This window comes from Schistocerca nitens, chromosome 1 (assembly GCF_023898315.1).
Source record: "Schistocerca nitens isolate TAMUIC-IGC-003100 chromosome 1, iqSchNite1.1, whole genome shotgun sequence".
NCBI classification, from domain to species: domain Eukaryota; kingdom Metazoa; phylum Arthropoda; class Insecta; order Orthoptera; family Acrididae; genus Schistocerca; species Schistocerca nitens.
This window is the reverse complement of record NC_064614.1, coordinates 1,216,062,599-1,216,080,380: the sequence shown is the minus strand read 5'-3', so window position 1 is coordinate 1,216,080,380 and position 17,782 is coordinate 1,216,062,599. Positions and strand designations below refer to the sequence as shown.

General features: G+C 40.1%; 1 protein-coding gene across 1 annotated transcript in view; it reads right to left on the bottom strand.

The window, feature by feature from the left end:
- Positions 1–17,782, bottom strand: part of LOC126201252 (derlin-2) — a 79,724-nt gene that overhangs the window by 25,029 nt on the left and 36,913 nt on the right. Inside the window, exon 5 of the mRNA XM_049936771.1 lies at positions 10,112–10,275. Coding sequence (XP_049792728.1) covers positions 10,112–10,275 — 164 coding nt within the window. The remainder of the gene's footprint in view (positions 1–10,111; positions 10,276–17,782) is intronic.

The following is a 17,782-nucleotide window of genomic DNA, read 5'->3' as shown; positions in this document are numbered from 1 at the left end:
TACATTTTTTAAACATTGTAGTAACTTACGTGAAAAGTTATAAAAAATAAAATTATGTAAAAATTATCATTAAAATATTAAGAGTGCAGAACAATGGCAGTGTAAACTGTAAAAGGGTAAAAGTTAAATTATAAAATGGGAATTATATGAAGCAACTAAAATTGAATAAGTGTTTTAAAATATTAAAAGTGTAAAAGAATTTAACTGTGAAACTATACAAGGCATAAAATAATAAGATTATAAAAGTTAAACTATGTAATGCAATTAAAATTATGGTGGTCAGGATGTGACAGTTTAGTTAATTGCATTTGCTTCTGCTTGGTGGCAGTGAATGATATGCAGATTTTACGGTGAGTCTGCACACTGGCTTGTAGCTAGGACAAAGTGAAAGCCAATGTGTTGCTGTTGTCTCTTCCCGTTGAATGAGAATGTTGCTCATATAGAAGTTGCGTTGAGGTGGATGAATTGAAGAGGACTTTGAAGTTTCTAAATGTTGTATTGTAAATACAACTGAACTGCTGAATTATTGTATTGCCATGCTCTTGTAGATGGTGTGTAAAAATCTCATTTCCTTTCAACATTATCAGGAAAGCCCCTTAGGTTCATTATGTAGTACAGAATGCTATAGTACACATTTCTTTTAAGTTGTCTCCACAGGAAAAAATTGCACACACTAAGATTGGGGATTCTTGCAGACCCTGGAATGTGAAATTACACACCTTTCAGACAATTGGTGAATGGCTTCCATTGAATGTCAAGCAGTATATGATGTGGCTGCTCAAACAACATTTTCGATGTCAAGATTGTGCAGTCTAAGTGTAAAGAATGTTTCAAGCATACCATCCTGACATTCAAAAAAGTAAGCGCCAATGACAACATTAAATCATACAGCACACCACATTCTAATCTAGACACTATGTAATGGATGCTTATGAAACTTTCAAGGATTTTCCTGTGCCCAGTCATGGAAATTTTATTTTTTAATGTAGCCGTTAAGGTGCAAGCCTGACAGCAAAATGTTGTTACAAAAATTGACATCGTAACTGATTTTAGCCAAAACCTATTCACTGAACTCCCCATGCAACGCAGGGTCTCATAGGTTTAACTGCTGCATAATCTGTAAATTATAGAAGTGAAACTTTAATCTCAGCAGCATTCTTTGTACACTTAATCACCTAATCTCTAGCACAAATGTATGTCATTCAATGGAATGGCGAGTGCTCTACTTCAATAATCTAGGGCAGCAGTGGGATATGTACCATTTGAGCATCACCTGGAGGTTGCTTTTCCAAGGTCAATTTTTTTTTTTCAAAATTACATGCCCACATTTTAATTGTATAAACAGATGAGACACATTCATGATGTCCTAGCTGGTAATGAATGTAGATATACCCTTTTTGCAGCAGTCACATTATGACCCCAATTGTAAAATGCTTTTGCAGTGATATCATGTTCTGCACTACTCCAATGCTGTGCAATTACTAAATAACAATGTGTTCACAACTACTGCACATCAGTTCCGAACAATTGTGGACAGTACAGTATTGACAACACTAACTTTAAAATTTACCGTTTTCTTGGGCCACCCCATGCTTCCAAATGAGTTTCACTAGTTGTAAGACGTTATTGTGTATTGAAGTACGCTCTTTGAAACATTTTTCATACATGTTGCCTGTGCGACCTATGTGAGCTTTTGGACAGTTTATACACACTTGCTGCAGTGAATTTTGAAGTTTTTTTATTCATGTCTGAAGCGAAGAGGGTCATTAGTCTTAAACCCTATTCCTTAACAAGAAATGCTTATCGCAGAATATAATTTCAAACTATGTAGAAGTTAAAATCAGGAGTAAGAAAGAAAAAGCTTGTGCAATACAGAAGAAAGGTGAAATTATGTGGGTAAAAACAGAACTCAGGGATGCTTACAAGAGCATGGAAATACTAAATGATGATTTATACATAGTGCACTTCGAGGCAGCTAAAATATTACCTTCTGTAGAGTTTGACAACTTTTGTGTATTTATTGACAATAGAGTGGACAGAGAAAGAACAAAAATAATTACAAGACATAATAAGAAAATATTATGTATGGCAGCTGGAAGAAAACATGAAAATATTACCCCTCCCTTGAAGATATGAGTTCTTTGACAAACTCATTAATCTCATGAATATTCCTCTTACAGAGAAATCTCTTCTATCAAAAGGATTAAACTGTAATCCCAAACCAATGTTAGGACTGTAAGACAGATAATTATAGTAAATATCAAATATGCAAGTGATGTAGCAAAACTTCTCACTGATATACACAGAATGACATCAGAATCAAAGTCACCAAAACATTGCAGTACAAAAGTAATCATCATAATGAAAGTAGGATTACGTATAATTTAAACAAAAAGTTAAAAGAGTCATAATTTGTTAATGACCAGGGCAGAAAAAGGTAACACTGTAGTTTTATTGATGATGGAGATTCTGTAAATAAAACTGAAACATTTTTCTCTGAAAACTGAATTAACAAAGTGGATCAAGGGGGGGGGGGGGGACCCTCAAATATTCTGATGAAGAAAAGCATCATATAATCATGAATCCACAAATCCCTGATGAGCCCACACAGGTAAAGCTTCGCAAAAAAGATAAATTCATTAGGTTTATGTCTGACAAGAGACAGAGTCCTAATGCTCCAACGGGGCATTTATAGATTTTTATTGGATCAAATTCACGACCTTTTAATACTTTTTCCATGATCTCTTTAGTTAGATTCATGACCTCTCAAAAATGTGAGTAGTATAATGACAAAAACACTTTTTTATGATCATGAAAGCTGGTTGAAATGAAATGAAAGCCGAGTAATAATTCTTATATCATTTAAACTTTATGTCAGCATGAATAAGGTAACTACCTATGACTTGTAGTATATCAGTCATCAAATACTACTAAAAACATTAAACTCTCACATAGGATGGGGTATGACATTTCAGATACATTTATCATCACATCAATTAAAATACAAATTGTTTTGACATAGTAACATTGTGGAAACTTACAATTTTCTTAAGACATTATAACAATTATGAAGGTACAACATTTATGTCAAATGTTAAACTTCACAATAAAAGCTCCAGTGTTTTAAGTTTCTTAAGTGAACTTGAAATTTCAACACCTAAAACTTCGGCTTCTTCCTTTGCCTTTTCTATAGTAATTTTTTTTATATATGAGCTCTTATTTCTTGAACTGTACTTCTTTTAAAATTGGCCACTTCATTTTCATCAGTTTTTTCTTTTTTAAGGCTTTCAGTTTTTTTGATGAAGCACCATTGATTCTGTAATGTCCACATTCGGTTGTTTCTCACTACTAAGTAAATTACCTATTCTTTCTGCAACAATCACATCTTCTTCTAACAAGAAACCCCTTGAGAGTGCGGTCGCAAAAGGCCAATGTTGTTTACAGCGACTGACATCCCAAATACTGTCTACCATGCAACAAGAATACTGGCTGCTAATGGCAACAGGGGAGCAGGATTGAAGGTATCCAATGGTGAGCACAGCACGAGACTATGAAGCATAGCTGAACTGGTTAGCTGATGAGTGACTCACAATGGTGCAACAGTGCTAGTGGTGCTGATACAAAACAGAGCAATGGCAATGATAAACAATGCAAACACTGTATTATATCTTCAACAACAGTTGCTAAAGTTGACATTTCTTCGGAAAGAAAACCAAGGAATTTCGCAGAGTCAGAAAGAAGAGGCAGATGAAAAATTAGCATTTCTCCAAAGTGAGTCAATGGAATATGTGGTATCGTACATGCTCGACTGTGTGGATAATGTAAACCAGGAGTATAATTATGATGATACATGCTTAACAAGTGAAAATATATACTGAAATTCATCATCTTTGTCAGACAGGGAACCATAAATCCCATCTCCAGTGAAACTTAATAAGGACAATTATTATCCAAGGAACGGGTTTACATAATTACGTACATGGAAGATCATCCACAGAATAGTGAAAAAAAAAACAATTATGAACATATTTCAAATAAGTCTGTACAATATTACTGTGTAGTAAATAAGAAAAATTACTAATATTCAAGAGAGAACAAGGTGCACTTGTTACAAAAACTGGTGTTTGCACACATCAAGGATGCTCGATACAGTTTACAGGATGTGCACGACACTAACCTACTATGTTATGCACATCAAACTGTGTGTGACATAGAGTACAGTGATTTCAAGGGAAGCAGTGGATTGTAGCATAACTTCAGATACTGCTAGACAATTGGAGGACATAAGATAACAAAATTTTGAACAAAGCACAGCGAATTGCAGAATGTGCCCAAAAATTTGTGGATGAGATAAACAAACTTATCCCATTGTTCAGTGACCGACCAATTGGGATTTGAAGAGGAAATGCATATGAAAGAAACTCTGGAAACCACAGGTACCAAGAGACTTTTATTGAGGTCAGCTAACATCAATGCCTTAACAGATTCGTATACAATTATGCTGCCTGTTAATCTGGGTGGTAAATTGGCTGGAAATTTTTTATTGTGCGGTGACAAGTTGTAGCTACTCTGCCCCCTAGAAATCTTCCTTTTGTGTGTGTGTGTGTGTGTGTGTGTGTGTGTGTGTGTGTGTGTGTGTGTGTGTGCACGCATTCTTGCAAGGGCAGTAGGGAATATTTACATCACTGCAAACAATAGTAGGAAAATGAGCGTAAGAGAATTACAACTATGGTATGAGCACTGCTTTTGCTTTTGACAGTTGGTCAAAATAACTTGCTTTTGCTTGATTCCTGGTTTGCAGATAAAAATCATCCTTTATAACCAGCTATCCTTCCCGAAAAGAGTGTGACATTTCAATTCATACCACCTGGAATCACTCAACAAATTCAGCCTCTGGATGCTTGTTTTTTCAATGTGTACAAAACATATTATTGCACTATCTGCAGCTATAACTCAAAGGACAGCTTTCCATCTCATCCCGTGCAGTAAGTCTCCCCTGACCCACAGTTCTGGTTGACTTTCCCGAAATCTACCCCTTTTTCTAGACCTCTCCAGCCCTTTTCCTTCACCCCTCTGCCTTCCCCTTCAACCCTTTTGCCTGAAAAAGGAGCCACTGGCTCCAAATGCTTGCCTAATTACAACCTTCATTTATGTGTGTGTGCTGCCACCGCTTGGTTAGTAGCTTTTTCATTTATCCAATTAAATTATTTTGTCAAAGAATAGCCAGTTTCATGATAAGCTCCATTACAGACTGTCTGCATTCGGTTGCATACCATCACATTCCATCAGTTCTCATCACTCTGTTACACCACTATGATTTTACATGCATTCTTCAATAGTGGATACCTAGCTGAACGCCCCTGCATGCTTTGCAACTCCTGAGGAGTCCACCTTCACTCTTGATGGCGTGCACCTCTGTGATCACTGTGGCATGCCATTTTTCATTCGTGTTCAAGGTGCAAGGGAATTTTTTTTTAATGTTTCTTGAATGTTGACGATGTTATTTTTTTATTTTATTTTATTTATTTATTTATTTATTTATTTTTTTTTGTGTGAAGTGTAATACATACATCTCATAGGAAGTTGATCTTTGCACCTCCCAGACACTCATTTTCTGTCATCCTCCTGATGCACACAGTGAGTCATTAGCAGCTAATATTTTTCCTGTCATAGTTGCTAACACAACACTTTGAAATGAGCTTTACTAAAGAACGAACTTGCGCGTTTTACTCAAGAGGTACCTTTAAGTTTTCAACTAAAACTTCTTTGTTAACAGAAAAGCCTCTTTCAACAACAGCATTTCCATGAAACATACATAACATTTCAGCACAAACTTGGTGAAATTATGGTTCACATTTTACACTAAATTCATCAGAAAGTGATCAGCTTGTCCTCCTTATGGTTGATTTGTTTCAGTGATTTTTCAGAATATTCACAAATTTTGCAGTATTCTCTCTTCACTACCTCAGCTGTTGATAGTGTTAAATGATGTTTAGACACAAATTCTTTCAATGGAATTGTCACACAAGAATTTCTCAAAATGGAGCTCTGCATAACTTTAGGTGATAAACATGAGCCACCTTCAACTATCTTTCAAATGACTTCTAAACAATTTTTCGATACAGACTTTGCAAAATAGCCATGCAAATCATTTATGAATAAAGCTCAACAAAGCCATGCCCTCAAATTTCTCCATATGCACCTTTCCTCCATGGTTGCAAACCACAGTTAGCAGAGACTCTCCTTACATGGCTTGCACAGATGGATAGAACCACACCTGACACACACACACACACACACACACACACACACACACACACACACACACACACACACACAATTCATGATCAACCACTCAATTTCATTACCTTTTAATTACTTTCGTATCACCTATTCTCTTTCATTACTTTCATGGCCTGTAGACAACCTGCTCAATAAATGCTTCACTAACAAAAAGGTTTCAAATGCTAGAACAGTATAGCATAAAAATACATATGAGTTTGCGAGTAAAGTTGAGGATACCCTCCAACTAGTTGATAACATTTTTGCTTCCATAGACATGGCAAATTTATACACTAACATACCTATTTGCAAGACATTGAAAATAATTAAGAACAACCTAACAAATCACAAAAAATGGCTACAGAAGAAATAGTAGAATTAATGGAACTTCTACAACTATTTCACTTGTAATGCAGGATATATCATGGACCAAATGGGCTAGCCATGGGAAATCCCCTAGCCAGGATTATGGCCGAGTTTTCTCTAATTAATTGGAACACCAATTTTTCATGAACAACTATGCAAAATCCTCTATTATAAGTTTCTGTTAGAAGGCTGTACAGTCCAGGATCCACAGGCCAAACATGCAAAATCGTCCTGCTGATGCACCAGGTTGAAGATACCCTTTTGGTAAAACACCATGCCCAGCTGTGTAAAAAAAAAATTGTAACTGCCTGCTGCACATCCTAGTCCAACATGAATCATCGACCATTCGAGGCCTTTTTTAAGGGACCGAGAGTGTGATAATCACATGGGGAGAGAGAGCAGGACTGTGAGAAGGGCGCTCGAGGGTCACTCAATTGACTTGGCATAACTTGCGCATAACAACATTTGAGATATGGGGACATGTGTTATCATTAAGGAGCAGCACCCCTTGTCGCAGTTTCCCCAGACCTTTTGCCTTAACTGCACATCACATTTTCTCCAGTGTTCAACAATGTTGTTCCCAAGAGATGGAGACACTAGGTTCCTTGAAATCAATAAGCCCTATTGATCAAAAAAGATGGTCAGCATCACCTTTCCAGCAGATAGCTGACTCGTTAACTGCTTGGAATGAGAGGACCATGGATGACACTAAGGCATCATCAATGCTTTGGACTCCAGTTCCCAGTGGTGGCACCAGCTTTTGTCACCTGAAACAATGTGCTCAAGGAATATTGGAACTGTTTGGATACATTTGGTATTATGTTGCCATAGTTCATCTTTCTACATTTACCACACACGTCAGAGCGACACAAATGCCACATGACAGTGCTTATATATCCACAGTGAGTCAACGGAAACTTTTTGATCGCTCCTCTCATAATCTCTATGTAGTTGATGCAATTTTGTTAATTAAAGAAGGCCAAAGTGATGTTAATGAGATATTGGTGAGAATGAGTGCTATTCATCCAAAGATTAAATTTACAGTGGAGCATAAAGATAAAGCAGCTAGCAATTATCTCGAGGTGGGCAAACACCATTTTAGCATGTACAGAAAGTCTACTTACATAGCCATTACTACTGAATCAAAGTCTTCGTACCCTGATAGAGTGCCAGTGGCACATTTTTGATCTATGATTAATAGGATAGTAAAACTGCCATTAAGTGAGCAAGAGAGAGAGAGGAACAAAGAAATCACTATTATGAAACAAGTTGCACTGTGCAGTGAGTATGTGGTTTCAACAGCAACAAAGTTGCTACAGAAAATTATAAGGCAAGAACAACATATGAGTAATTGCAGTACACTAATAGGTTAATAAGAAGACAAGAAAATGGCACACATTTCCATGAGTCAGGGTGTCGGAAGAAACTGCTAGAGACATTTGTAGTTCCAAATTGCACACAAGGTTTATGACTAATGACATTCATCACTTCAGGCTGAAGCAATGTATGAATAAAAAAAAGCCTCAAAATTCATGGCAGCACATCAGTATGGACTGAAGTATGAAAACTGTCCAAAAGCTTACACAGGTCATATCAGCAGAATGCTTAAAATACATTTCAAAGACCATGCATCAATACACAATATATATATTGGCCACGACATCTTGGTAAATGATTGTTGCAGTGGCTGTGTGTTTATGGGTTGCATTTTTTCATATGACTTGTCAAGCCAATGGCAGCACGGCATCTCTTGCCGCAATTGTCACAAGTGTATCTGGCTGCTGAAGCAGGAGCAGTGGTAGCATTGTGAAGCTTTTTCTGCCTTAATCTGTCTAACAAGCCTTCATCATGCTTCGACATTCCAGATGATATATCATCACGTCACTCTGGTTTCATGCTAGCCCGTGCCCCCCATCTGTTTGTGTCGATTCAAAAGCTCTCCATATCTCGTTTACAGGAGTCCTTGAACCTCAATACAGGACGTCCTACAGGTCTTTTGGCTATAGAGATCTCTACAAGCATCACCTCAGGTGGTAATTTGTCAGGATCCATACAGTGGACGTGTCCCAGCCAGCGGGGTCGTCTCTGCTTCAAGATAGCTGAAATACTGTTGCAGTTTGTTTTAGATATCACTGCTTCGTTGGTCACTCGGTCCTTCCATGTTACTCCGAGGATGGATCTCAGGCACCGCATGTGGAAAGCATTAAGGCGACGTTCTTGTTAGGCATAGGTAGTCCATGTTTCTGATGCATACAAAAGAATGCTGAGGATGCAATAATAAAGCAGTATTTAGTGAATATCTTCTAGTATCAAAGTACTCTGCTGGAGTCATTGAAATGCATTTCGAAGTATTGCACAATGCCAAGGGACACCTCTTGACAATGTTGGAAGAAACTCAGATTTTTGCACTATTTACAAGAGTCTGGTAATACATTAAACCAGTAGATTGATTTTATTGAAGGCCTCTTCCACTCATCCACCTTGACAAATACCTGTTTAAGCAGCAGCATTCTCACTCACCAAAAGGAGACAACAGTGACACATTGGCTCACGCTCCATCATAGAAAAAGCTGGCGTGCAGACTAGCTTCCATTCACACTGTAAAGTCTCTATGCTATAAAATGCCAACCAGCGAAAGCATATGCAATTGACTATAACTATCACATCCTGTTCCCCATAATTTTAATTGTTTCACATAGTTTAATGTTCATAATTTTATTGTTTTATATCTTTTATAGTTTCACACTTCCAATGTTTTAACTTTTAACACTTTAAGACATTTAATTCAATTTTAGTTACTTCACATAATTCCCCTTTCATAATTTTACTATTTTATACCTCTTACAGTTTACACTTCCATTGTTCTACACTCTTAATATCTTAAAGATAATTTTTATATAATTTTACTTTTTTATAATTTTAATGTAAGAACCTCTCTATTTACACAAGTTACTATAACGTTTTAGAAAATGTAAATCCATTATATGCTCATGATGTCCCTTCCAGTTCCCCTCCCTGTCTTCTTTTCTCTCTCCCAATTCCTTTCACCCCACTTTTGGTCTCATTTTCCCTCTTCCCCCTCTCCCCTTCCACCACTACTCACCTCGTTAAAACATAGACCACTGTTACATACCACAATACTCTGGTGTTTGATTCTGATACAGATATGACAGGTAGCTGATACAATTACATAAATAAATTCAATAGTTATGTACTATACATTCCTAGTTTTTGTAAAATAATAGATAGTACATATATAGTTTTACTTTGTTTTTAGGTCTGAAGCTTCAGGGAAATAAAAATAGCCATACTGTAAAAACTGTGCAATTGGCACTGACATAGAAATGATATACAAAATTTTGTATATTTTTTATTGTTAAATTTAACTGTATTCAATGAATAATGAACATGTGCATATCTGTCCATTCTATTCTCTGAGGTTAACAGAAAAAGCAATACTTACAGCAACTGTGGTGTGGAGAGCAGGCGGAATCCACCTTGCTGATTTGGGAAGACATCCTCAATGAAGTAGTACATATGCCCAACAGCCATCCCTACTATGTCCAACCAAACGGAGTTTCCCAGCAGTACTGAGAAGCCAAGTAGAACCCATGGTAAGTAGGGAGCCTATTAAACATACAAAAGGTAGTATACAGAAGTTATAATACAAATGAATAGATACAGATAGGTGTTTTTTTTCTCATATACATTTACACTGGGTAAATGTGCTGGACACTGAATTTCCTCTCCTCTAGAAATTGCATGCTCTGGAATCAACTCCAGGGACACATTGGCAATATCCGGTATATCATCATCATATTCCTCAAACCATATTCTCTGATGAGAATTTTCATGACAACATACTTAGGGCATTAGAAGTTCTGTAAAACCTCCCTGTACTAACAAGAAGCAAGTGTAACAGTTCTCCCATTCTTTTCACAGAAGTATGGGACCTTTATCCGAAAGTCTGCCACAAAACACCAGTCCACACATGTGGACTCTGAAGAGAATCCATGCGCAGGAGCTATGGATTTGAACCAAACCAACAACAAACAAACGTGTGTGTGTGTGTGTGTGTGTGTGTGTGTGTGTGTGTGTGCGCGCGCGCTTGGTGCTTATGGGCACTCAATGTTGAGGTTATCAGTGTCCTTACACACATTAAAAGAAACAAATGTGGATAAAATTACTGAAATGTTGTCATACATGCTATGACAACGGGAAAGAATAAAATACGACAGTGGTTTGAAAAGTTCTTGGAATCACTACAAGAGGTCAGTGTAGAGCAATGAGTTGTTCGTGTGATATTCATTGGACCGTTGCCTGTAAACACATGCCACGACAATGCTCTTGGAAGAGAGCTGTGGTGGTGACTTGCTCTGTTGTTCCCACATAGTCATTTGTGAAGATGGAAAAAATTGAGATTTGAGCAGTGATTGTGTACTTCATAAAGAAATATATGAAAGCAAAGGACATTCATACCGATTTCTAGAATACATTTGGGGACTCTACTCCTTCATATTCAACTGTTGCCAAGTGGACAAATGAATTTAAATTTGGTCGGGAGAGCTTAGATGATGATCTGCGCAGTGGTCGGCCAAGATATGTCACTACTTCAGAAATCATTGCAAATGTGCACAAAATGGTCATGGAGGATCACCGATTGAAAGTGCGTGAAATTGCTTACACCTGCCAGATGTCATCTGAAAGGGTATATCACATTTTAACTGAATAATTAGAAATGATAAAATTATCTGCAAGATGGGTGCCGCGACTCTTGACACTGGATCAAAAACACATGAGAATGGACATATCGGAACAATATTTGGCCCGTTTTAGAAGAAATGAACAAGATCTTTTGCACTCATTTGTGACTACAGATGAAACTAGGGTGCACTACTATACCCCATGGACAAAACAATAGTCAAAGCAGTGGAAACATGCTGAGTCCCCACTACCAACGAAAGCAAAGACAATTCCTTTGGTGGGAAAGGTCATGGCATCAGTGTTCTGGGATGCAAAAGGGATTCTGTTCATAGATTATCTCCCCACTGGGCAAACAATTACTGGAGAACACTATGCCAACCTCCTGGACAAATTGCAACAAAAGATACGCATAAAAAGGCCAGATTTAGCAAGGAAGAAAGTCATCTTTCATCAAGACAATACGCGCCCGTACACTTGTGCTGTCGCAACGGAAAAATTACACGAACTAAGGTATGAATTGCTGTCACACCCGCCTTATTCACCTGATATGGCTCTGTCAGACTTTCATCTCTTCCCAAAAAAGAAAATTTTTCTTGCTGGATGAAGATTCACTTCAAACGCAGAATTGTTAGCCAGAGTTGACAACTATTTTGTAGGCCAGGAGGAAACTCATTTTTGAGATGGGATCAAGGCACTGGAACATCGGTAGACCAAGTGCATTAATCTACAAGGAGACTTCATTGAAATATAAAAAAGTTTCAGTGACGTAAGTACTATTTTCTATTCCATTCCGAGAACTTTTCAAACCATCTTCATATGCTATACAGGAGTCTAAGACACAAGTAAAATTACAAAGGAGCTAAAAGGAGAGCACAGAAAAATGTCACTGGCTGATCACTTACATAAAATACAGGTGAGCCAGTCAGCCTGTTAACACGTTATAACCATCTACCAAAAATTTTGGACAACTCTCAGAAAACTTTACAGTTCTAACCATTTATTTGAACATTACCTAAAATAGAGGGCATCTGTTGCCAAATCACCCGTGGACCTCTAGTCGGAAAATAAAACACAGTCCAATAGAATGTGGCATACAGTGATCTGTATATCACAAGCACCACACATTGGAGGGTCCTCTCATCAGAACAAGAAACCATGCGTCATAGGGCTGTGGCCTATGCGAAGACGAGCAAAGAGGACCTCGTCCTTTTACCTGGTTGGAAGGAAATATGCCTCAACCACATTGTGGGCTTTACTAGATGGAGCTTATCATCAGTCACTTCCAGCCACTCATTCTCCCACTGATGCAAGACTCTGGGCCTCAACAGTGAGGCTACAGCATGCAGGGGGATGACACATTGAAATAACTGAGGAACATGACAATCCCCCTTGGCTGCTAGATCCTCCCTTTTGTTCCCCACAATACCCATGAGCCCTGGTACCCAGCAGAAACATACCTCCTTCCCCAGTTGTAGTTGGATGAGAGCATCCTGGATGTTCTGGACAACTTTATCTGCTGGGTACAAGCATTGTGGGGAGTGAAGAACACTCCAAGAATCAGGACAGTCAAGAAATTTATTACTGGAAGAATGTCTCATCTGCATCAGTGCCTGTAAGATCACATATAATTCTGCATCAAAGACAGTACAGTCTTGAGGCAGTCGGACCTTGTGGACATGATACCGGAAAACAGAGCAACCAACATACACTATGTGATCAAAAGTGTCTGGACACCTGGCTGAAAATGACTTACAAGTTCGTGGCACCCTCCATCGGTAATGCTGGAATTCATTATGGTGTTGGCCTATGCTTAGCCTTGATGACAGCGTCCAGCCTCACAGGTATACTACATTCAATCAGGTGCTGGAAGTTTCCTTGGGGAATGGCATGAAGTGCTGCACTGAGAAGAAGTATCGAAGTCGGTCAGTGAGGCTTGGCACAAAGTCGGCGTTCCAAAACATCCTAAAGATCTTCTACAGGATTCAGGTCAGGACTCTGTGCAGGTCAGTCCATTACAGGGATGTTATTGTTGTGTAACCACTCCATCACCGGCTATGCATTATGAACAGGTGCTCGATCATGCTGAAAGATGCAATCGCCATCTATGAATTGCTCTTCAACAGTGGAAAGCAAGAAGGTGCTTAAAACATCAATGTAGGCCTGTGCTAAGATAATGCCATGCAAAACAACAAGGGGTGCAAGCCCCCTCAATGAAAAACATGGCCACACCATGACACCACCGCCTCCGAATTTTACTGTTGGTACTACATATGCTGGTAGATGATGATCACCAGGCATTCACCATACCCACACCCTGTCATCAGTTCGCCACATTGTGTACCGTGATTCGTCACTCCACAAAATGTTTTTGCACTGTTCAATCGTCCAATGTTTATACTCCTTACATCAAGTGAGGCATCGCTTGGCATTTACTGGCTTGATGTGTGGCTTGTGAGCAGCTGCTTGACCATGAAAAAGTTTTATCTCCCCCCCCCCCCCCCCCCCCCGCCTAACTGTCACAGTACTTGCAGTGGATCCTGATGTAGTTTGGAATTCCTGCGTGATGATCTGGATAGATGTCTGCCTATTACACACTGCGACCCTCTTTAACTGTCAGCAGTCTCTGCCAATCAACAGACAAGGTCGATCTGTACGCTTTTGTGCTGTACATGTCCCTTCACGTTTCCACTTCATTATCACATTGGAAACAGTGGACCTAGGGATGTCTACAAGTGTGGAAATTTCACATGCAGACGTATGACACAAGTGACACCCAACCACCTGACCACATTCGAAGTCCGCGAGTTCTGCAGATTGCTCCATTCTGCCCTCTCACGATGTCTAATGACTGCTGAGGTCGCTGGTATGGAGTACCTGGCAGTAGGGGGCAGCACAATGCACCGAATATGAAATCTTTTTTTTTTTTTTTGGGGGGGGGGGGAGGTGTCCGGATACTTTTGATCACATAGTGTAGTTCCCCTATTTAGAACCATCTGTAAAGACAGCTACACAGCTGTGATGCTCATACAAAATGTCAACAAGATACACATTAAACACAGAAGCAGGAGCGCAATCTCACCTGTACTGCACTAAATCTAAAATGACCATGGGCCTCTGCAGCAACCAGGGTGGCTGACAGTTAAAACCCTGGATTTGAGGTTGGATCTGCTCCACTCCAAGTGACTCCAGTAAATGTCAAACATGGATCCCACATGACACTGTTGCTCATGGACAGTGGGAGAAAAGGCATTCCACAGAGTGACGAGCAACAGAATGGAATGCAGGTGAATTCAATGCTGTGAGGAACTCACTATGAGGAGTTTCTGTCGAACTGTAAGTCATGGCTCACAGCCTCAGCACAGACGCTGGGTATGGGGCACTGTCCTATAAGCACCCATGGCCAGCCTAATTCTCCCATAGTGGACAGTGTCAACAATCTTCAAATAAGAAGACCTCGCCGATCCACAAACATTGCGTCTATAATCTAGTTGTGAATGCATGAAAGCCCTATAAAACTGAAGCAGATGTGACCTGTCCACTCCCCAAGACATGTGGCTGAGGTGATTTATTATGTTCAGTGCCTTGAGGGTTCTGGTGTTCAGGTCTATCAGGTGCGACAACCACGACAATTTGGAGTAAAAACTGAGCACCAGAAGCCTCACTCAGTCTCTAAAATGTAGCTTAGTGTCCCTCATATGCAAGGCAGGTACATTAAAAATACAACGAGAAGGATTAAAATGAACACACACATACTTCTCTGCAGAGAACTAAAAACGCGTCATTGTTCCTTACTCCACTAACCTCCGCAATTTAAGTTGTAACTGACAGCACACTGTTGCAACGCTGGAGGAGGAACAGAAAACAGCAAAATGTCCACAAATAAGGAGCACTGTATGGGACTCCTTACCACAGACATGATACTGTTATGGCTATGGCGAAGATAGTTACACTTATAACACTGCCCTGAGGGATGCCATTCTCCTGCTCAAAACAGTCTGACAGTATGTCACCAATTCGGGTACTCAAAAACTGCTGAGACAGGAAAAACCATAAGAACATGCAGCGCTGGCCTCGGAAGCCCTGTTGATGCAGTTATACAAGAATACTCTGCCTCCAAATAGTATTGTATGCCTTACTGATATTGAAGAATATGCCGATACACTGACATTTATATATGCACGCCTGTTGAACAGCCACCTCTATAAGGTCAGGTTTCTGACAGTGGACCAAAATCCCCAGAGGCCACACTGAGAGTGGCAACGGAGTTGCCTGGTCTCAAACAACCAGACCGGGAGATGGATAAACATTCACACCAGCATCTTTCCTACACAGCTTGTTAAGGCAAAACACCTGCACCTAATGGGACACATGCAGTCCTTTCCTAGTTTGAGGACAGGTATCAGAATTGACTTCCTCCACGAATTTGGAAAGATGCCTGTGTGCCATATAAGACTGAGGTGGTTTCAAACCACATAAGTCTGTGTCGCCTGGCCACCAAGAGCGGTTGCAGTTATACGGCTCCTTCCGTGTATAGCGATTTTATGACTATGACGAGTGGGACCTGAAGATGGCATCAATGTAATGCCGAAACTGGTAACATGGAAGTTCATAAAATAAAATAAATTTCTACAATACATACGGCTGTTGGTAAATTATTGCAACAAGAAGTTCATGCCAGCCGTCGTCCCATGATCCATAATGGATCAACGAAGATTTCCTTTGATGCTACTGGCAAATGTCGAAACATTTGGTTGTGACTGGGTGTAGTGTCGTGAGTCTCAGACAGTGCCAATTCCAGCTCCCACATCGAGAAAGGGGAGTTGTAGGCCTCAGAACCATCAGATCTGAAGTCCAACTTGCCCCTCTCTACAGTTGCACGGTAGCGACAAAACGCCGGATCCTGGCTTGCATTGGCTGTAATTTTTGCAAAATGATCAGCCAGCATCTGAGCAACGTTTCTAGCTGTTTGGGGAAATCCATGTTTCAGGGCTGCAGCTTTTGGTACATGCCCGTGTTTACCAGAAATCCTCCGGATGGCTTCCATCACTTTTGTAGAACAAGTGGAATGATTGATTGAGTCCAGGAAAGCTTGCAATGACCTTTTCTTGCTATCCTTAATTACCCATTGAGCCTTGGTTCTTGCGTCTCGGAAGGTGATGAGGTTGTCTGCTGTCAGGTGGCATTTAAACCATCAAAGATTCGCATGCCTGGCCTGGATTGCTGAATGGCACTCAGCTGTCCATCTAGGTACAGGTCACCTCCAAAGATGACCTGAGGACTTTGGCATCGATAGCTTAGTGGCATAATGGATCACTCACGTGGTGCGTGGTCCTCCTATTCCTGGACACTGTCACGGTGTTCAAACACAGCGAGCTGGCTGGACAGTGTCTATTTAGCCTTGCTGACAATCCATTTTGGTGGCTTTCCTACAGGGAATGCTCCATCCAGTAGGTGAATGTGGAGTGGGAAGTGATTACTAGAATAAAGGTCGTCAGTGACCTCCCACTGAACTGAGTCTGAAAGGGCCGGAGACCAGAAAGAGAGGTCAATGGCTGAGAATGACACAGGAGCAGCACAGAAATGAGTTGCAGTAGCTGTGTTGAGGACACAGAGCTTGTGAGAAGTCACGAGATTCTTCAAAACCCAAGCCCAAGGGAAAGTACAGGCCACGTCGCACAAGACATGGTGGGCACTGAAGTTTCTCAATATGAGAAATGGTCATGGGAGTTGCTCTATAAGATCTGTGAGAGTCTCAAAGTCTATTGCATCTTGCGGAGGTAAATACTACGAGCACATGAGTTTCAACTGCACTTGCTTAAAGGTTAGTAGCCAGGGGGAGGAGTGGTGCACATTAGTGACAAAGAGAGTGACCCCTCCCTAGGCTCTTTCCCCATCAGGTCATCCTTGCAGTGTAGCATACAGCCCTTTAGCACAGGGGTGTCCATATCTTTAAAATGTGTTTTTGTGCTCATCCAAGTCCATAAGTCCATGATGTCCTCCTCGTCAATCAGATGTGCCAGAATGATGTCTGACGGCTCCCCAGGACAGCTTTTGACCTAAATGGCATGATGCTTTCCCTGTGCCCTGTCCCTTCAAGGGGGTGTTGAGGGCATTCTGCTTTCTCTGTACCTTCTGGATGCTCACTGTGATCTTTCCTGTTTCTGCTGCCTATATAGCTTTGTCCTTCCTTGCTTGCTTTTCCCTGACATGTACACGTGCAAGTACAGGTGCTTGAGGTGGATACAGCCACACGGGACAATGTCTGCTTCAAAGCGTCCATCTTGGGAACAGATTTCCGCACCACAAAAGAATATGAAGTGCAAAGACACAGTGATGCATCACCTTATATTCTTTTTTGGTTTCGGCATAGTGGATCCAGTTGATCATTTTAATTTCCTGTATTCCTGAGCAAAACCAGGTCAGTCTCAGC